This window comes from Martes martes (assembly GCF_963455335.1).
Source record: "Martes martes genome assembly, chromosome: 16".
Taxonomy (NCBI): Eukaryota; Metazoa; Chordata; class Mammalia; order Carnivora; family Mustelidae; genus Martes; species Martes martes.
The window spans coordinates 41,915,897-41,937,896 of NC_137904.1; the positions used below are offsets into that span (position 1 = coordinate 41,915,897).

Sequence of the window (22,000 nt, forward strand, 5' to 3'; positions counted from 1 at the left end):
ATCATGACCTGAGCCGAAGGCAGCTGCTTAACCAACTGAGCCACCCAGGCGTCCCTGAAGGGAAAATTTTTAAGAACCTGACATGTTAATCAAAATGAACATTTCAATTTTTATATTTAAGGTGCATAAACTTATGAATAAAAAAAGAGAAGTGAAATTAGATGACTTTTGGCATTGTATTGGTAGTATACATGAACAGACATTATGTATTTCTCCCAAGGTTTCTTTTCTTTTTGAGAGAGAGAGAGAGAGAGAGAGCGTATGTGCACATGCATGTGGGGGGTGGTGCTGAAGGAGAGAGAGAATCCTAAGCAGACTCCCTGCCAAATGCACAGCCCAACATGGAGCTCCATCTAATGACCCTGAGATCATGACCTGAGCTGCAATCAAGAGTTGACTAACCACCCAGGTGCTCCTCCCGTAGTTTCTTAGTATCTTAGTATGCATATGCATATGCAATATGCATATCTGCGCGTATGTCTTTTGCCCAGACTTTTAACCACCTGACAGCGCGCATAGTCTCTGTGTCAATCCGTATTCAAGAGCAGAAAATGGGAGCCCTTCCCAAATTTACTCACCTTTAGCATAATGTCTAAGGTAGTGCCATCACCATGCTTCAGAACAGTCAGATAGACCTACAGAGAACACAGGAACAAAAAAGAAGGCATCTGATTAAATGTATCTTCTTCCAAATAGTCCAATGTTAAGAAAAGACATAAGGCGAATCAAACAATTTATAAATAGCTGTGTGTGGATGTTACATACAAATTGTGGCAAAGAGCTTAGAGCCCACACTGAAAAGCGGCAAGGCAGACAGTGCGTGGTGAGTAACAGCGGCACACACCGGCTCTCTCAGGGAAATGTGCGCTGATCATCACCTTTCAGCACCAGAGTCTGGCCTGAGAAACGTTAGACAAAGGACACGCAGGCTACAGAACACTGAATGCACCTATTAAATCAGAATCAGACATGATTTGTGGGTCAGTACTTAGGTCATTTTTGGTTCCCATTAAACACATTCCACAGTATACACAGAATGATGCAGTCACTTAGAGATCAAGGTTATTCATCATGAAAACATACAGGACTCCTCAGATCAGCGGAGAGAATCTGTTTCCCTTCTACGTGGTCCTTAAACCGACGACGGGCTTCTTCTAACGTTGCCTTATGTCCTGCTTTTCCTAGTTTGCCCAGAACCAAGCCCCTCAGGAGTGCATCTAGATGACCTGGTTAAGAAGTAAAAGAGACACGGAACTGCTTAAAAATCCTGTTTTCACAAATATGCTACCTGGCTATCCTGTAATTGTGTTATAGTATGTCTACCATCTTGAACAAACACAATCAATTACTTTAGCACTTGAGAAAACACCTGATTTACATTATTCAAATCATAAGAGTGAAATGAAGTGCTAAATAGATTAGCTAAACAAATAAATTTGCTGACTTTGTCCACAAATGTCAACGATCTGAATTTATTAAATGTTTACTCCATCTAGGAAATTACATTGCTAAGGACCATATGTGAAAGGAAGAGGCAGAACAGGCTTAGATCATGCAGTTTTGACCCAAGATTCAGAGAAAGGTCACATATGGAACTAGTGTGCTGTGTATAATAAATTGAAATCTTAGATTTAAAAATCAACTTCTGACGGATCTATTGACTCCAAAGATGTGTAAATGCGCAATAAGCACGTTAAGGAGAGGCTCAACATTGGTGATTAGGGAAACACAAATGGAAACCACAGTGAGATGCCACTTTACACCCACTAGGATGACCGACCGAAGACAGACAGACAATAACAAGCACTGTTAAGGACGTGGAGAAATTAGAACCCTCATACATTGCTGGTGGGGTGTAAAATGTGTGGCCACTTTGAAAAACAAGCTGGCAATTCCTAAAGAGGTTAAACAGAGAGTTACCATACGATCTAGCCATTCCACTTTTAGGCATATACCCAAAAGAAATGGAAGCATTATGTCCACAAGAAAACTTGTATACACACATGTTCACAGCAGTATTCACAGCTGTCAAGTAGGAACCAGCCAAACATCCATCAAGTGATGAATATACAGAATGTGGTACGCCCATACAACAGCATATTGCTCAGCTCTAAAAGGAATGCAGTACTGATAGACAATGCAAAATGGACGTACCTTTGAAACATTCTGCTAAGTGAAAAACACGAGACACAGAAGGCTACGTGGGGTAGGAGTCCACACATATGAAATGCCCAGAGCAGGCAAATCCATAGAGACAGAAAGCAGATTAGTGGTTGCCAGGGAACGGGAAGTGACTGCCAATGGGTAGGGAGTTTCTTTTAAGGCTAAAGAAATTGTTCTGGAATTAGATATGGGGATAGTTGTGTAACCTTGTGAACAAACTGAAAAAAGACTAAGTTGTATACTTTTAAAAGGTCCATTTTATGACATAATGATTATATCTCAAAAAAAAAATAAAGTCAACACCAGCAATGACGGATTGCAATACCAAAACGGACGGGTAAGTTGTGGCATATTCACACAGTGAATACCACTAAGCAATAAAAAGGAATGAACACACTGGATGTATCTTAAGTATGATACTGAGCAAGAGAAGCCAGACAGAAGAACAGAATATATATTAGCATTCCATTTATATAAAGTTCTAGAAGAGGTAATATTAACCTGGGGTGAAAGACGGCAGAACAGTGTTTGCCTGCAGGGGATGGGCAGGGGACACCTGAGTGGCAGGGACTGACCGGGAAGAGGCTCTGAGGCAACCTCCTTTGGTGTCTGCATTTGTCAAAAGTCATGGAACAGTAACATTTACACCGTGCACCTTGCTACACCTAAATCGTATCTCGGTAAAAAGTAAGTTTAAGAAAACCACAGGAGATTAATAGATAACACAAGAGGACATCAGTGAAGAACCAATTTGTAATTCTGGCTCCGGTACTGACTTGCAAGGCAATGTTTTGTTATTTTGCTGTTTGGCCCTTCCATCTATAAACCTAGAAAGCTAAAGACATTCTCCTTAATTCATAAAGCTCTGTTTGAGCCCAAAAAGTTTTACACATTATCGCCATGACAAAGACAGACAACATCTGCTAATTTGCCTGTAACTGTCTCCACATACCCTCTCCTGTCTTGTTTCTGGGATCTCTGTTCCTGCCTAAAGCCAGTCCTCCACTGGATCTGACTTCTCTCCAACACTTGGCCATCGCTCCGGCCATTACTCCCCTCTCTTCACACCACGAATTTTTCTGTTACTATTCCATCACTGTCATCCGCACAAAAACATGTTATAAAATCTCCCACTTTGTTAAAAAAAAGTATCTCCACTTACCTAGCTCTCTCCAGACTACCCCATTTCAGCAAAAACTCCTTTAAAAAGCTGTCTAAGTGTGTTGTCTCCTCTTCCCCTACTCCCAGTCTGGAGAACCCAAAACTGGTCACCACCACTCCACAAAATTTGCCAAGGTAATCACCAATTCTTTACCTTGCCTGACTCAGAGGAGCATTTGTCATGGTGGATAACTCTCCAACAGTACTGCCCTTTTTTTTTTTTTTTTAAGATTTTATTTATTTGACAGAGAAACAGAGAGAGGGTGTGCACAAGACAGGGTAAGGTCAGAGAGAAGCAGATTCCCCACTGAGCAAGGGAGCCTGATGTGGGACTCGATCCTCGGACTCCAGGATCATGACCTGAGCCAAAGGCAGTCACGTAACCAACTGAGCCACCCAGGCGCCCCTCCATCTGCACTGCTTCTTTTTTTTTTTTTTTTTTTTTAAAGATTTCATTTATTCACTTGACACAGAGAGAGAGAGAGAGAGAGAGAGAGAGATCACAAGTAGGCAGGCGGAGGGGGGGAGGGGGAAGCAGGCTCCCTGCTGAGCAGAGAGCCCCATGCGGGGCTCGATCCTAGGACCCTGGAATCATGACCTGAGCCGAAGGCAGAGGCCCTAACCCACTGAGCCACCCAGGCGCCCCTGCACTGCTTCTTAAGCTCCCTGGGACATCTCCTTGCTCCTGACTCTCTCACCTCACTGGTCAGTGAGTCTCCCCAGCTGATGCCTCCTCTTCCACCCAATCTCCAAATCCTAGCCTAGCCTAAGACCCAGTCCTCAGACCATTCTCTCCACCTACATTCAGGCCCTGCATGATCTCTAGTTTCGTGGCTATATACACCATCTACGAACTAAGTGGATTTATTTGGCCTAGACCACTAGGTATGTTACTCTCTAGGATGTTTAAAAGGACCTCACATTTCTCGTATCTAAAACCCAACTCCTGATTGCCTCCGCCCCCAGCCTGCTGCTGTAGCAGACTTCCCCATTCCTGCAGATGGCAACTTCGCTCCTTCAGTCTCCAGGCCAGAATGTGGTGGCTCGTCTCACTCCACCGCAGCCAGTCCACCACCAAACAGATTCAGTTCTGCCTTCAGAACAACCACAGAATTTACCACCTACAAGTGCAAGCTGCAACCAGTGCCTCAACTGCACTTTGTAACCTGTCTCCCTGCTCCTTTCTCTGGGCTCCCAACTCCAGTCTGGTTTCCACAAAGCAGAGTATATCCAGTCGTGTTCTGCTTCAGCTCTCAAGTTCACTTCTCATACCACTAACCGTGAAAATCCAAAATAGTGTATGAGCTCCAGCAGGTCTTACAGGAGCTGAACCGCTTCCCACTCCCTGTCTCCCTCACTACTCTGTCCTGACTATTATCACAACGACCCAAGCATGCTCCTGCTGCAGGCCTTCTGCACTGGCTGTTCCCTGTTGGACCCTTTCCCTCTGAATGGCCTCCCAGCTCTCTCAGAGGTCTCTGCTTATGCACACACATCACCTCATCACGAGGGACAGCTGCTCTGACCACTCGATGAGCTACTGGCCTCCTCCTCTTTGTCTACCTCACCTGTCTGTATTTTTCTTCATGATGCCGCTGCCACCTAAAATATCATGTATTTAATGATTTGCTGTGCCTCCCACTAGAAGTAAGCCACACAGGGCAATGCTTTCTTCACTGCTGTACCACCAGCTCCCAGAATAGAACCTGGTTATTTACTAGGTGCATAAATATTTGCTGAATCAATGAAGGGAAAACACAGAGCTCTAGGTAATTGTTACTGTTGCTCTTACTGCAAAAGACCCCCTCCGGGACAAGACTGCTCGGGAGGGAAATACCATCTTTAGTTATTTGCAGATGGTAGAAAATAATTATATATAAAGCCTTCAGATCACCCACCATTCCCAACATGTACAGGACAGCAAAAGAGTAAATATGTGATTACAGAAATAATCAGAGAAGAGAACACATGGAGAAAGTAAATAACTTCCTTAGTTCAGGTACTGTCTCTCAGTGTCTTTACAAGTTGTACATATAAGGTGCCTGGAATTTAGGGTAATAATAAATAATAAATAAAATAATCCAAAATTCCCTTTAGCTTTCCTTGATTATAGACCGGCCTTTGGAACTCTGTAAAAGATTTCTATTTCCACCATTTGCTTTGTTTACAAATCATATTTAGCCGGGAACACACATAACTACCACTGTTTTTACTTTACGACCCACCTAATTTCACCAATAAACTTAAAAGGCCTAAGAGTTAATTTCTGGTGAGCTGAATACATAGTAACATCCAGCAGATACAAAAATGTTACTGATACTGTTAACAACAGCTGAGTAAAAAAGGATCAATTTCCCCTCCATTACTTCCCCATTCAGCACACCCATTACCTTCTCCAGGTTTGGGGTCCCAGCCCAGTCTCTCCCCTATAGGTGAAAAGACATCTTTCACAAACTCCTGGATTTCCTCATAGAAGTCTGTGTGGGACAAGAGAGTTGAGAGAATCCCCAGGTTACAGCTCAGGTCGCTCCACACAGTATAATTGGGCTCATTCACAAAAGCCTCCATGACTTTTAGAACCTCTACAGTGCTAATGATTCCAGCTCGAGCCTGGGATAGGAAAAAACATAAATTAATCTAGTCTTCAAACAAAAACTAAAACAAAAAAACACAAGCATGCATTTTCAGCATTATCTACTGCTAGTCAGTCATGTCTCTGGTTTAAAGGAAATGAGGCTATATAAATTCAGGGGATTATTTAAATAAAAATGCTATCACGACAACATTCCTTATTTACTTTTTTTTTTGCTATTTATAAAAGAGCCAAGTAAGGAAGCACACTTGGTCTGGTGACAGATGGTGGCTACACGTGCAGTGAGCGCGGCACGAGGCACAGACTTGTGGAATCAGTACGCTGCACACCTGAAACTCATGTAACATTGTGTATCAACTACACTTCAAAGCGAAAGAAAGCAAGCAAGAAAAAAAAATCAAGAAAGAAAACAATTAACTTCTATTTCTATTCAGTGTCTGGGCCTTGGTTTTCTTTTTATTTTAAAAATTCTCAGACTTTCAGAAAAGATGCAAAAATAGTCAGGGCTTTGGCTTTTGACAGAGGCTCTTTCAAAACTGGACCTGCAGACTGTGTCAACGTCAGCCTGTCCTTCACTCATTTCTAAAAGAAGGCAAACTGGAAGGCACTACAAATTCAGAGTCCTTTCAGAATTAACTAACAGAGCTAGGAAAAAAGAACTTCTGTTACAGCAGCCAACTGCACAAACACACCACTCTCCTGGGACAGGTCTCTCTCAGCAATGAGATCAGCAGATGTGAGGTTTTGTGCATCAATGCTAATCTGTGTTTATGCAAAGGAGGAATCCAAAACCAGTTACTGCAGAGGGGAGGGAAAATTTCAAGTCCAATTTAAAGGAACACTAGGAGGAATCTGACAATTTTATCACAGACATCTGGCAATTATCTAACCTATGTTGGAGTCATAAAGATAATACTACTAATTGCTGATTTAAATCCTTTCTGGAACAAAGCCAAATATAACATAATTCTAAAGCTAATGGGCTATTATTATATTTGAGTAGCAATGGAATGTTAAAAAATACTAGATGTTTCCAGAGAAGTACAATCACTATTTTAGAACACATAAATCACTCTGAATTAATTATTTAAAAAAACCCAACACATCAGTAGGGAAATTTCTTCAAGGCTCCTACCTATTTCTACCAAGAAGAATTTCTGCCTTACAAAGGATAGTTTTAGTTGCAAAACCAGCCTTAGGAGTAGTGAGATGGGATTTGTTTCTGGTAAACTAGATGTGTTTAATCTTGTCTTGTTAATTAATAATTAGTCATTTGTTCTAGTCCCAAAAGGTGTTCAACCTTCAGGAAGAACCATATTCTTCTAATTATGTTTCAGTCAGACACTCCAGGAAAAACAAAATCCTTTAATCAACAAAATCCATCATACTACTTGAGGGAGGCTCACCAAGGAGAAGAGGTCATTCTGTAATCCAAGTCGATCCACAGGGGGCAGAGAAAGGTCACGAATGCCTGGTAATAAACTTTCCAGCATGGCTGAGCTATACTGGGTCCGATAAAATCCAACTGTTCCCAGGTTTAACTGAAAAGACACCCAATGGGTATTATTAATTAAACAGTTGCTTTTTTTTTTTTAAGCAATCTTTAGCAGGTGTGAAAAGTGTTCTGGTTTTTTGTTTATCTGAGCAAAAACAACAAAGCTCACATATGCAGGCAGGGATGAACATGAAACAACACGTAAAGATAGAAATCGGTTGTTGGGGCGCCTGGGTGGCTCAGTTGGTTAAGTTGTCTGACTCTTGATCTCAGCTCAGGTCATGATCTCAGGGTCAGGAGACTGAGCCCCACGTCAGGCTCCAAACTGAGCTGGATGGTAGGGAGGGTGGGAGTCACACAGGCCAGTTTCTATCCACTCGCACTGGACAGTTTTAAGTTTACAGAAAATATTTACTATATGTAAGAGTGCATGGACTGTGGAATATCTGAGGAAGACTAAGCCTTTAACACTCATCTACTCAGCCAGACTCTCAACAGAATAACAATGCTCAGGTCCTAGATTTTAAAGAATTAAGGAGACTTAAAAGATAATTTCACATCATTTGTGGAGTGAGGTAATCACAGACTGTCATTATTCTCTATAAGCTACTTACCAACAGGCAAAAATATTTTTTTAAAAGATTTTTTTATTAACATATAATGTATTATTAGCCCTAGGGAAAATATTTCTGTTAATACTTATATACAAAACACTTTGAAGGTAAAATAATAGCATAAGATATAAATATTTTTCAATTTATATATAAGTATTTTTTAAAAAAATCACCTCACAATACAACAACTGCTGTTTTATTGATTCCCTTTACCTTTCATTACAGGAATAATACCTTTATTTACTCAATTACAATCACTGCATACATATGTTTTTCTCATTTGTAAGAAAAATTTCATATAGCTACATCATCTTCCAGATATAATTTCAAATGGTGGTAATACACTATTCCAGTAAGTAAAATATGTATTAGAACAAAAGGAAAAATGGTTCTTTTCTGAAAAGCAAAGAAGTCTGAGACAACATATAATTCCTATTAGGAACCTATAACTGGGTGAAAAGTCTAGTAGATACTTTCATTATGAATGGTGCAGAGTACAGGATAATGAAAAATCATCTTTACCAACTGTTATTTTTTGTGAAATGGTTTCCCAACATCAGTTACAGGATTTCACATTTCAGTGACACAAACTTATTATTATATGTCTGAGCTCACTTGATTATAGCTGTACATTTCCAATGACAATGTATCATCGAAGTTAACATCTCATCACAATGACAGTGCAGTCTGAAGTTGCAAGACTACAAATCTTTTGGTTGATGTGACTTTACACATAATCTACTATTTTTTCCCCTTTGATCCCATCTTTTAATATCTACTTATCTATCACTTCCTTAACTGACATAAGGGAAGATATCTAGACCATATTATTTGAAAATTGGCCCTAAATTTCTGTCTTTGCAAGTCCTAGTTTAAGCTAACGCAGAATTTAGAGCCAGCCATAAAATGCATAAGGGGAGTGAGAGAAATCAATCAATTTAGGTCAGATAAAAACAGTCAGGCCATTTCTAGACTCACCTTTACCCACTGGTCCGGTTTGACATTTTTCAAAACCACGTTCATCTCTGGCTTGTCCATCAGAATTTTCAGTTTGGCATGGTTGGGATCTTCGCTAGTAGAGATTGTGATAGGAACCATCCACTGGGGACAGTCTTCTCCTTAAGCAAGAGAAGAACAAATAGGAAACTTGAGAAATAGTTTGTCACTGGAAGAAAAAGAGGGTAAGGCGGAGAGAGAGGACAGGTGTCCTACACATGAACTTAAGTCTAACTGTTAAGCCAACAGCTCATGTTCAATGGTACATAAACTCTTCCACAACCTGAATAATACTAGTATAAAGGAAGAGAGGATTTATTAACAAAATCACAATAGCCTAAAAAAAAGAGAACAGTTTATTCAGTTATAGTATCACAAATATAGTGATTTTAATTTGTCACTTTCCCTTTATGGAGCAATAGAGACAGTAATGATTTTACTGTTAAGAGAAATTTTGAGTAGGTAAAAGCTCTCACATAGCATTTAAAAACATTCTAAGGTGCAGGTATATATACTGCTGAAACACTGAAGGGTTGATTTTATTTCTGTGATAGACACGACAATCCCTGGAGCTGATGGATTCCACCACTAAAAAGTGATAGCTAAAAGTCAAAAATTTTTTAAGGCAGATAACATACTGCCTTTGAGGTATCAGATAGCAAAACAGACTCTGAATTAAGATACTGAACAGAATAAGTTATATACTTTATGCTATTAGGCTAAATGACAAATCAGAATTTTCTTCTAATGTTGGGATAGTTCAGGTTTTATTACTACCTATACTGGTCACAGAGTGTTTGAAAAAACTGCAAATCCTGTCAGTCCTACCATGCAGACTGTTATGAGGCAGCAAACAGAAAATGTAACACTTCAGGATTTATTTTGGATAATAAACCTGTCATCTAACTTGTCAGACACAGTTATTTAAAGAGTAATTCTAAATGCTAAGCAAGGTAAGGATGGAAGGCTGTACCTCTTAACCCTAGTAGAGTGTACCATATTTCGAAGGGTGGAGCATAAAAAAGTATTGGTGATTCTGATATATATCTCCCCTTATTAAGAATTGTTATTTTAAAGGAGGTGAGAAAGGTGCAGAGAAACACTTCTAATTTTCTGAGCAAAATAATCAACGACCTGTAGAAATATTTGAAAAACCACAGTCGAGTGGTGGTTAAAGGTATAAACTCATGTAATCCAACTATTTTGTTTGAATTCCTACTCTTTAACTCATTAGATAGGTGACCTTGCGCCACTTAACTAACCCAGCTTTGCCTTAGCTCCCTCATTTATAAAAAGGAAACAATACTATCTACCTAATGGGGTTGCTGAGAAGTACTGAGAAGGATCAGTACTTCTAAATACTACTAAGCTATACTGCTTAGCACGGTAACTGTACATAATAATGCTAAATAATGACTGGGCTTCATTTATTTACTTACTCACTTACTTAGTATGCTCAAGAATTTAAAAAAAAAAAAAATGAGCTACCCATACAAGTGTGCACCAAGGCTTCTTTTAGGAATGAAGGCTAGAAACATTACTTCTTGGGTGTTCCTAATTTATTCCTCATAGCTTCCAATAATACACAGAGACAGGGAATTTCAAAAATCAAAGAATATCAAAACACTACAAATATCTCATGAATCTTTTTTGATTTCCTAGATTTCATTTTTATTACCATTTCCTTATTTTTTTCCTTATTTTTAATTCTATTAAAATATTGAAAAATGGATTATTTCCTATTAATTGGAACACTGCTCATATGGTATTCAAATTCATTTATCAGCTCCCACTTATAGCCACTTGCTTACCAACATATGGTCCACTGGCACAGAACTTCCTTTGGGACAACCTCAATAACCTGTCATCTTCTACCTAAAGAAGGAAAACAAAAGTTAAAATAGTAGTATTGGCTTTTTTTTTTTTTGGTGGGGGCAACACTTCTGTGACAAAACGGAAGGTGAAACCGGGAGAGCCAAGTGTCCCAAACTGCAATAGTGATGAAGATGATGACACTACATAATGGGAGAAGACATCACTTCTCATTTAGGCCTCAAAATAACAATACTTTTGGGACGCCTGGGTGGCTCAGTTGGTTGAGCAGCTGCCTTCGGCTCGGGTCATGATCCCAGCGTCCTGGGATCGAGTCCCACATCGGGCTCCTTGCTCGGCAGGGAGCCTGTTTCTCCCTCTGTCTCCGTCTGCCAGTGCTCTCTCTCTCTCTCTCTTTCTCTCTGACAAATAAATAAAATCTTTAAAAAAAATAACAATACTTTAAATAAAAGGCCATGTTTTATGTAATGAAGGGATTTATATGCAGACATGAACTTAAAACTATTACTACTTCCACAAGGATACATAACAAATAACAGTACAGCAAGCTGTTGTAATCTTTATAGAGGGAGGTTATGTCTTCAGACTCTTCCACTTCTAAAAAGTGGCAACCTTAGATTAGCATGTCAGGAATTCAAATTTTCAGAGTGACCAATAAACATGAAGAGGCACACAGCTTGGTTCAAAGGCTGAGCTTAAACCAACTCTGCAGTTCTGGAATAAACCCCACTTGTTCATTTTAGATTTATACCAAGGGGTGCCTGGCTGGCTCAGTCAGAAGAGCAAGCAACTCTTGATCTCAAGGTCGTGAGCTCAAGCCCCACATGGGAATAGAGATTAAATAAATAAATAAATAAACTGAAGAAAAAAAAAAAAAAGAACACATCAACAAGTTTACAGAGTTTTCCTTGGGGACAGTGAAAGCAGACAACAGTTTGTTTTCTCCTGTAAGTATGTATGATTTTAATGATGTGGGGGACAAATGGTCAGAGATAATATATCGCCAAGGAAACAATGCAAGGGCTGGGTTCAATGTTACCTAGAATACTAACGTACAGAAAAGCAAACCTGATGACACTGACTGAATTTCATTCCACGCAGCGGCGGGGGAACTGGAGGGCCTGTTGTAAGGTTACCTGTTCTGCTTCCACATAAATGAGGGGGAATCCCATCTGTTTGGTCCAGGTGTTCATCACCGCTGCTATAGGTTTACCACTGGCATTCTCTAAACTTTCCCAGAGATCCTCTAGAAGATAAACACAAACAATGAAAATCTAAAATGTTTACATTTTTGTTTTCCTAAACAAACCAAAAATTTTTTGTAACTCCTGACATCACATTGCTAACCAATTCTTTTTTTTTTTTTAAAGATTTTATTTATTTATTTGACAGACAGAGACTACAAGTAGACAGAGAGGCAGGCAGAGAGAGAGGAAGGGAAGCAGGCTCCCTGCTGATCAGAGAGCCCGATGTGGGGCTCGATCCCAGGACCCTGAGATCATGACCTGAGCCGAAGACAGACTGAGCCACCCAGGCGCGCCTTTGCTAACCAATTCTTTGGTTCTTTCAGGTTCAGGAGACAAACAGGAGGTCAAATTAATGTCCCCTCACCTCCACATTAAATAAACTCTACTACAAAAACTGGTCTTAAAGTCTAAGATGTCCTTAATTGTTCCAATGTACTAAAAAAAAAATCACAAAAAACTGGCTGGCTCAGTTGGTGGGGCATGCAACTCTTGACCTCAGGGTCATGAGTTCGAACCCCATTAAGAATTTACTTAAAAAAAATCACAAATTATAATAAATAAAAGATAAACAGGTGAATTCAAACAAGAAGAAATGGAAATGGAAAACAAATAGAAACATATTCAAGATCCCCCCTAAATAATCCATATAAAACCATTATACCCATTCAATTAACAGAGGTTAAAAAATACTCAGTGCTCTGAGGCTGCAGTAAAACTCACACAGTCAAACAGCACTGGTGGTCAAGTAAACAAAAAAGCAATACACTGTAATACACACTAGAAGGAGGACATGAACAGAGGAAAAGCCCTTCAAGAAAAATCCAAAAAAATAAAGGCTTCATGAGAGTTGGGCTTTTGGTCTGCATTTTGAAGAGGAGTTGTTCATTAGACTGACAAAGGGAAAAGGGCAATCCAGGTAGACAGAAAAAATGGTCTATGTACAAAGAAGAAAGTATTAGGAAAAGACAGAAAATATCAGTAACAGCAAACGTTCAGTAAGCAGAAGACAGAGGTCCAGGTGTGGGAGCAGCAGGCAGTGAGGCTGAGACAGCAGGTGGGGCTAGCGACCAGGACCCCGTGGGGCTCTACTGTGCAGGGGAGTAAAGTATCGCAAGTGTTTTTAATCAGCAGGTGAGGCAGTCAGAGACTCGCTTTAGAAAGATGACCCTGGGCAGCCTCAGAGTGAGAGAGAAAACTGAAGAGAGTGAGGCAGGCAAGAAGTACTAAGCTGGTAGGCAACTATGGCGTTCAGGAGAGAGATCGTGAAGGCATGGATTAAGGAAAGGGGAGTGAGGAGAGACAATCAAAATCATGGATGGGGGTTGCACTGTGTCTGAAATACCAACTGTCCTTCATAACACCAGCAAACCAAGAAACGGTACAAGGTAGGCCTCGCTGTGCAAAGGGTGGTGTCTAAACCAGAGGCACTGGCTTTGCCCGGAAGCTTGTTAGGCAGATCCTCCGGTCTCTCCCCAGACCGACTGAACTACAAACACTTCCGCAGACCCTGGGTCATGGCGTGTATGTTACAGCTTAAGCACTATAAGGTTCTGTCCTCAGGTATTACATGTATGCATGCTAAAGACCCAGAAAACTTACAGGAGCACATTTCCCTGTAACTCTGCTTTAAGGAATGGAATACCTCTCTCTTTTATAAGCTGAGGTGGAAATTTACGGTGGGAGGTCGGGGAGGTGGGAGAGGAGAGTGTCAGGCCTACATCATGTCCTGAACAGAGAGGCAGATATACTGTATTTTTTAATTCATGGGTCACAAACCTCAGAAACAGCCCATGGCCAGCCCTCTCTGAACTCCTGTCATTCTATTAGGTATCAGTGACATTACACAAATCTTGCTTTTAAACTATTTTTGCTCACCGAAGAACTCGAAACTCCAACTCTGGCTCTTTTTTATCTTCAATCAACTCATACCTTTATTCTTTCTTTTGGCTCCCATACACAGTAAATCACAGACCACTATACACTCTTAAACCACTTAAAAATCTTAAACCTTCACTCAAACTCACTGAACTAGTTTCATAAGTTCACTAAAAAATGGTTAATTTGCAGCAATTTTAATGGCCAATGGTCAATTTAGGCCAAAAAAACCCCCAACGAGCCACCAAAAAGAACAAGTTCTGGTAAGGTAAACCGAACTCTTCAGACTCTCTAAGGTATCAGGACATTGAGCTATGGAGAGCAGAGTCCTGGAGGGGGACCGGTAGGATAACAGGTTCTGATTCATGCTGATCCATCACTTAACACATGGCACCAAACAGGTCAACTTTGTTTCCTATCTATCACATGGAAGGTTAAGCATTTGGAAAAAAAAGTAAATGTCCCACTCTGGATAGAGTGCCAACACCTCCTCTTCACTGCTATCTCAAGCTCTTAAAGATTACCTGTGGCAGCATTCTTTTGTTGGAACTTGGTTAAATACATGTTCATTCCTTTCTTAAAGTCCTGAGAAAACACAATTTTTAAAATCCAGGAGATTAAGACCTTGGAATTTATAGTGTATTTGCATATTAGTACTCAAAAGCTAATTTACTCAAATTAGCTGAGTGTCAGGCTTACTGAAAAACAACTATCCGTCATAATGTCTACTGTCTTTTACTTAAGAATGCATCCTCTTTGCCTGGCATGTCTGTTTTTAAGTTTTATACCAGCCTCCCACACATCCCCCAAACACATTTATACATCATTCATCTAAGAGACCGTAAGAGTCAATATTAAAAAGAAAAGAAGATAAGCCAGATCAGGGTAATATCCTTCCAGAGTCTAGAAAAATTACTTAGGAACTTAATCTAAATAAATGTAGACACTTATTTTTTCCATGCAAAACACTGTGATTTCACCATAAAAGGATGGAAGACTTTTTAAAATGGCTTTTTTACCTTATCCCCAATGTAGTCATGGAGCATTCGGATGACAGATGCACCTTTGCTATATGATATAGCATCAAATATCTCATCAACTTCAGCAGGATGGCCCACACTGACCTGGCAGACAGTGTGATTCAGGTTATGACAGGAAACGAACAGCCTCTAATACCGAATGACATAAAAAGCTTTCTAGGAAAACCCTCCTAACTCATAAGACACTCTTCTGCCTTTAGCTCACTCATGAATACATAATGATGACCCCTAAAAAGAGTGTAGTAACTAACAGTAATAAAGTGGAGCATAGAACATGATCCCCATCATCTCTGCAGGTCTTGGCTTGGCTTTGCCGGGAGGCAAATCACCATGGATCTTTTTATTGGGGAACTGGGAGAGGGACGAAGGGAGAAATGAGAAACATTTGATTTCTTGCAACTGTAATGGCTTACCATTACAAAGGAGCCTGGTTAAATATGCCAAAGTAGACTGTAAGTCTACTTCTTTGGAGGCAAAATTTGTCCATCTAAACTAGCCAAAATAAGGACAGGCTAAGTCAAAAGAAATAAAATATATATAAAAACAGACAATGACAACAATAAAAGAATATGTTCAGAGTTTTCTTTGAAACAAACAATAGAATCATAATGTTCTCTTGTGCAAACTGCCCAACAGGCATGGTTCTCCCATACTAGTCAATAAAAATGTATTTAATTAATGCTTATGGGTATATAGCACTTGCCTCCACAAAGATAAAATTTTTATGCTGCCTACCTTAAAAAGAAACATAATTATTAAGTCTTGTGAGATTTCAAGACTGAAAACATGAACTAAAAAAACAAGTGAATTGCCCATGCAATTTTCTTTTCTTTTCAGGCTCCTAAGTATCTCTATAAAAGATTACTTATTTCCTTAGAAATTAAAGCAAAGGACAATGGTTGAAAAGTATGGCTCACTTCAATAGGATGGCTGTTATCTAAAGCATCAAGTTCCTGGGCACGGGTGTAATCGGCAGATACAAACTGAGTCCAGATATCATACTCTGGGAAGCAGTGGTCTACACACAAATATTCAATCCATGATGCAAAGCCTTCATTTAACCAAAGATGAGTCCACCATTCCTAAAAATAAGAGAAATAAATGTGTAAAGAAAACAAAATTTTTATCATTCCACTAATTTAAAAAACTCACATGTCCCTCCACTATACTCTACAACTTTTAATAGGCCGAAATTCAGGGAAAAAATTCAGTAAATAACTCACATCTCTAAACAGAAAAGATGCTTAAAAGAGATGCTAAGGTAGGCCAACTGGTGATTTTGGCATTAGGCCTAAGGGACATTTCAAAACATAGCTAAGTAACTATTACCAAAGCTAGGAAAAAATGGAAGGAAAAGGGAGGGAGTGAAGGGGGAAAGCCCTTATATGGAAAAGAGGAAGAGAACAGATAAATGTAGGCAAGAGACTATATATATGGTCAGGTAAAATTTAGCTGAATAAACCAGAAAGCTACCAGAAGCAAACAAGGAAAACTGGAAAAGATTTCCATAATGACTGACTGGCAAGTTAAAACTTTCTAGATAAACAGAAAAGCAGTACTGCTTATACAAATATTAGGTAAAATTAACAGAAGTTTCATGGCAGTAAGTAGTTCAGTAATGAACAGTGTTTAAGTACTTATAGATAATAAAATTCTCACCTGCTAATAAAATTTAACAGTAAAATGGACAAAGAACATAAATGAGTCAAAGATAAAACCAATTTTTTAAAAAAATCAACTTTTTAGAAAGAGATTTTATTCTAAGTTTCATTAAAGTTGATTAAATCTCTTACAAAAAGAAAGCAACATAAGAATCCAAGATATATGCTGAAGGACTAATGTAATGGTGAACAGAAAAAAGGCATTTAAAATTCTGAAAAGATCAAATATTTTCAATATTAAGTGATGAAAGCCTATCTGTCTAAATGGTTTGTACACTTACTTAACTAGTAGCTTCCAAGAAGATAAGTTGGTACAGAGCTAGTTATTCACCAACTTATCATGAGCCCTTAAATTTCAGTTAAAGAAACAACTGACATCTAATAACTATAAGGTCACTCAAATTCAGTAAAAAGTTGTTTAAAAGCTATATGAGAATGTGCACATTTTCCCTACTAAAATTTATTGCTGGCAGTTTAAAAATAAAATCATAAAAAATAAAGACTGCTCAAAGCTAACAAAAAACTGGTAGCAACGAACTTGCTACATTTGGAGAAGAGAATATTTCTGTACATGTTGGAATACACGTACCAGCATACTTAATTCCACATGAAATTATATTTCAAAACTTTTTTTCACCCCTAAGTAAAAATTTAAACATCTAAAGCAAAAGGAAATGGTTTCATTTCAAGGGCTGGCGTTCTTTAAAAACTGTCTCAGACATGTAACGGTTGCTAAATGTCTTACTGTCTTGCTTATTCCTGTGACATATGGACTCAACTAACATCCAAGTCAGGTTCTGCTCTCTGGCAGCCTAAAATGCTATCAGGGAATCTGGCTGGCTCCAGAACCTCCAGTTCTTTCCTTGCAGAGGTACTTCTAGTTCACTCATTAAACTCTGCTCCCAAGTTCGAACACAACTAGCCGACATAGAGAGTACTTATTTGGAGTGAGAGGGAAAGGTCAAGACTTGAGAACAGAGATCATTCACTGCAAACACTGTAAAATTCACTGCAAACAAAATAAACAATAATTTCAATGGGACAGCTGGAAATTTTATTATACTTAACAGTTATTCCCTAGTTTCATTTCTATCAAATTTCAACTTAACATTTTAGGCAATGAGAAAACTGACTCCTAAAAACATTGCAACCTAATGGATTATGTTCAGGTTTCTTTCCAGCTACTTAACTACATAATAAGTATGCTCAAGAAACTACAGTTAGCCTGGAATCTCTGAACCTAAGAGGAGTCTCTTTCTCCCACCACAGTATTATGACTTCACCATTTGCAGGCAAATTCTACAACAGTTTAGGAAATATTTTATGTTGCATAAAGACTGTCCACATTCTTTTGATTGACGAAGATATTCTGATAAACACTGCTGAGCAGACTTTCTAAAATAAAGATTTTCTCTCATTCATTTTTTAGTACTATGTTCCAGTCAAACCTGAAATACTATGTAGCCAAAATAATGTGCAGCAGGATGAAGATAAATATATTTGAGCACTTAAAAATATTAAATACCATAGTAACAAGATTTCCAAACCATTGATGGGCGAGTTCATGTCCCACAACCAGAGCAACCCACTGGCGTGATGAGGAACAGGAGTTTTTTGGATCAATAAGCAATGCAGTCTCCCTGTGTTTAAAAAAAACCTTTTTTTAAACAATGTTAAGTATTGCAATAAAAGGAGGCATACACAAATGGGGGAGGGAGAGTCAAACAGTAAATAAGATGGTCAAGTTAGGCTTTAGAGATATCAAAAAAACATTTCCTCTGAGTGCACAGAATAGAAAAAGTTCTGGGAAGATTAAGGACTATTCCAACAGAATTCATACAACAGAAGATCAAAGATGAGACACAAGTTTAATCATCAGTTTGTAAACAGGACAGCTGTGTGAAAGTTTTAAAAAACTTTGTCTAAAGGATTAGGGATTATTGTGCTAGACAGAGAGAGTAGACAGTCCTCCCATTAAAAGAAGGGGAGTGGCAAATGGGGGGAAGATGCATTCCACAGTCCCAACAAGAACACTGAGCAGGCTGTCCAAAACTTAACTCATCAAAGAAGGCGGGGCAAAAACTTGTTTACAGATCCTGCTTTAAAAATTATACAACCCACATGTTTGTATTGTGGTGACAGATAAGTAAAAACTTGGCTAGAAAACATTAAAGCAGAGATGGTTCTTCAAGCTGGAAAAATAACTATGAAACTCCTGGGAGGAAGAGGAGGCACCAAAATGAGAAACTCAGCCAAAAATAGATCTAAAAATGTTACTAATGCCAGATGCTCACTTTAAAATCTCACAATCTCAGATAGTAGCACCAGAGGGTGTTCATCTGCGTTCCTGAAATGTGTGCAGAAGTGGGGGAGGTAGGAAAATTTACAGCAGATCATAAAGCAGAAGCTACTCAACTGTGATTAGGAGTGAAGCTCTTACGAAATCAGTGACTGAAAAGATAAGGCAGGATAATGAATCATTAACATACCTATAAGTAACAAGGCCCCAGTTCTCCATGGCACCTTCATAAAATAAATATAAGACATTTATTGATATACGTACATACTTCTTCAAAATCACAAAATTCAAAAAAGTTATTACAATTCAGCAATAAAATGAAATTTACTTTACCAGCTGCAAAGTCTGCAATAGCAATGAGATCAATTTTAGGTAGAGGATAAGGAACATTGAAGTAGTCCTTATAAAAAGGCAGGGTTTTAGCAGCAACCTACAAAAGTATAAACAAAAGAACCATCTGATAAATATTTTATTGTAATTCATATAGAAATCCACAAAGGAATCCTGTTGCAAGCCAAAGCATCTCAAGTTACTAGAAACCAACCCTGGGGAACCCTACCTCCAAGTCTTTGGCTTTTGTTATGTTGGCCAAACTTTAATCCATTTATAATATATTGGTATGAAAAATACATTACATCTTTTCCCACCCACTATGTGGATAAATAAATTCCACTCTAATATTCTCTTAATCATTATCTTGTAAAATGCTAATGTGACACCAAGGTTGGTAGCTTCAAAATTCTATTAAAAATAAAACCAAAGTACACAACAAATTTCAGACTAAATTATAAATAATTGTACTAGTAATTGATCAGAAATGTAAATTCCCCAACCTGGAGTTATGGACTGTTGGAACAATCCTCTTCAAGTACATTTACCTCTAACGCAAATTTTCCTTGCTCTGCTTTGCCAACAGGGGTGTAAACACGGACACACACACCATCTTTTGACCTTGTTTCTACAAAGTCATATTCACCCACAACAAATGCCACCAAATATGTAGACATGACAGGTGTGCGGGCAAACTTCACTTCCACTACATTTTCATCATCAGGGTATGGTTTCCGATCAATTACATTCTTTAAAAAAGAAAAGAAAAGAAAATTTAAACAGATTTACATTAAATACCTTCAAGCAAATACTAGCCAAAAATATGTGCGGCTTCTCCCTCCCCCTTTCCAGCACTGCTTACTTATCTATCCCAATTCATCCACTGCTTTTATGCTGTCAAAATCTCTCCTATTAAGAAGGAAACACTAAGAAGTTGGGGGCAGAAGTGTTAAAACTACCAGGGATCTATGAGAGAAAAGAAGCAATTTTTCTTGAATACCTACTATATGCCAGGTACTGGGATGTTTTAAGTAAGACCTCAACACTTTCCAAGTGAAATAAGGATAGAAGGCAATAATTATTAATAAACGGTAATTATGAAATCTACATTTCAAAGGGTACAGATATCTAAATTTAGAGCATTCTCTATACCAAGGCTGGCTCTAAGCAAATTTGTGGAGGAATCTCCACTTTACCAATAGAGTTCCTAATTTCTCTTTGTTGTTACCAACCTCCACTCCCTCTGTTTTTTTTTTTTTTTTCATATTCAGGCTCTCTACTTTCTTAAGACCTCTCTATTCTTTCTTCCAAGAAAGTCTTATTCAAGAACAGATGTGATAAATTCATTCACACTAAACTGTAAAATAATATTTCAGTTTAATATATTAGCCTCCTTTTTAGAAATATTTGAGAAGAGAATGGCATTCTCTCTGTGGAATTCTCTCCACCATAAAGTAGGCAGAAACCAGTTATTTTCAGGTAAAGTAGGCTTTCCCAAGTTCCCAGAGTCTTATGACCGGCTGTTGGGTACTCTCTGTGTTAAACAATACATTTCAAGAGGTAAATGCTTACTCTGTTTATGAAAGAGATAATGACATCAGTGAAGAGAGCACATTCTAAGAATACAATCAACCAGAAACCTAAACATACTTCACACATGGCTGTATCTTTCGGCATTTAATAAGAAAGTCAGATTTTTTTTCAGGCAATATTTATTAAACTCATCATGTTTTTAGTTTTCCAAATTATAAGAAATTTCTTCCATGAGGAAGGAAACTCCAAATAAGGGAATTTAAAAAAAGAGGGCTTACTGGACATAAAGACGACGAACATCTGTGCTCCTGTTATGTATCAAGCACTGTGCTACGTGGTTTCATGCTATTACATCTAACCAGCAAACTAAATATTCTAAACACTTGTTCAAATTTTCAATATACTTACATACATACATACATACCATGTTTGATAAAGCTACTCTGTCTTTAGGAACGACCAATGAGATATCAAAAGTTGCTTTGATGGCAGGCTCATCCCAGCAAGGAAAAGCCCTCCGGGCATCAGTAGCCTTAAAAAAGGAAAATGAATTATGAATATTACTGAATTAACCTAACCGACTGTTTTATGAAGTAACTGTCATCATCTTCTTTCTATCATCCATTCCTTGTTTAAATATTTACTTTTTACTTGTTTAAATATTTACTTTTTACTCCATGCCAGCAAAACACCAGGCAGTGACTACAGAGAAAACCTGGGGCGTATTATCCCTGCCACAACAACGATGCAAAAACAAACAAAAACAAGCAATAACCCAGGAATTAGGTCTGCTACAGATCTTAATAATCTATAGTATTAGAATAATTTAGAATAATATATATATTTTTAAAGATTGTTTATTTATTAGAGAGAGTGAGAGAGAGAGAGAGAAAGCACGAGCAGGAGGAGGAGAGGGAGATGTGGGGCTCGATCCCAGGACCCTGGGATCATGACCTGCGCCAAAGGCAGATGCTTAACTAACTGAGCCACCCAGAGGCCCCTATATTTTTATTTTTAACAGAACATTCCAACATTTCAAAAATCCAATGTTAATGGTTTCAGCAGTAATGTTCAAAACACAGAGCATAGGAACAAGTATACTGTTAAGAATTTAGACCTGGGAAAATAGGATAGATTGCCTCTCTGGCTTTTATTTCAAA

At 38.5% G+C, this 22,000-nt stretch overlaps 1 protein-coding gene across 2 annotated transcripts in view; it reads right to left on the bottom strand.

Moving 5' to 3' along the window:
• Nucleotides 1–22,000, bottom strand: part of NPEPPS (aminopeptidase puromycin sensitive) — an 83,087-nt gene that overhangs the window by 8,350 nt on the left and 52,737 nt on the right. For both annotated transcript variants that reach the window (XM_080826059.1, XM_080826060.1), the window contains exons 5-19: nt 21,265–21,372; nt 19,856–20,056; nt 19,311–19,407; nt 19,168–19,201; nt 18,204–18,318; nt 15,935–16,099; nt 14,997–15,101; nt 14,502–14,562; nt 11,992–12,101; nt 10,834–10,897; nt 9,005–9,144; nt 7,324–7,458; nt 5,715–5,934; nt 1,084–1,226; nt 579–635 (exon numbers count right to left, since the gene is read on the bottom strand). In XM_080826059.1, the coding sequence (XP_080682185.1) occupies nt 579–635; nt 1,084–1,226; nt 5,715–5,934; nt 7,324–7,458; nt 9,005–9,144; nt 10,834–10,897; nt 11,992–12,101; nt 14,502–14,562; nt 14,997–15,101; nt 15,935–16,099; nt 18,204–18,318; nt 19,168–19,201; nt 19,311–19,407; nt 19,856–20,056; nt 21,265–21,372 (1,755 nt within the window). The remainder of the gene's footprint in view (nt 1–578; nt 636–1,083; nt 1,227–5,714; nt 5,935–7,323; nt 7,459–9,004; nt 9,145–10,833; nt 10,898–11,991; nt 12,102–14,501; nt 14,563–14,996; nt 15,102–15,934; nt 16,100–18,203; nt 18,319–19,167; nt 19,202–19,310; nt 19,408–19,855; nt 20,057–21,264; nt 21,373–22,000) is intronic.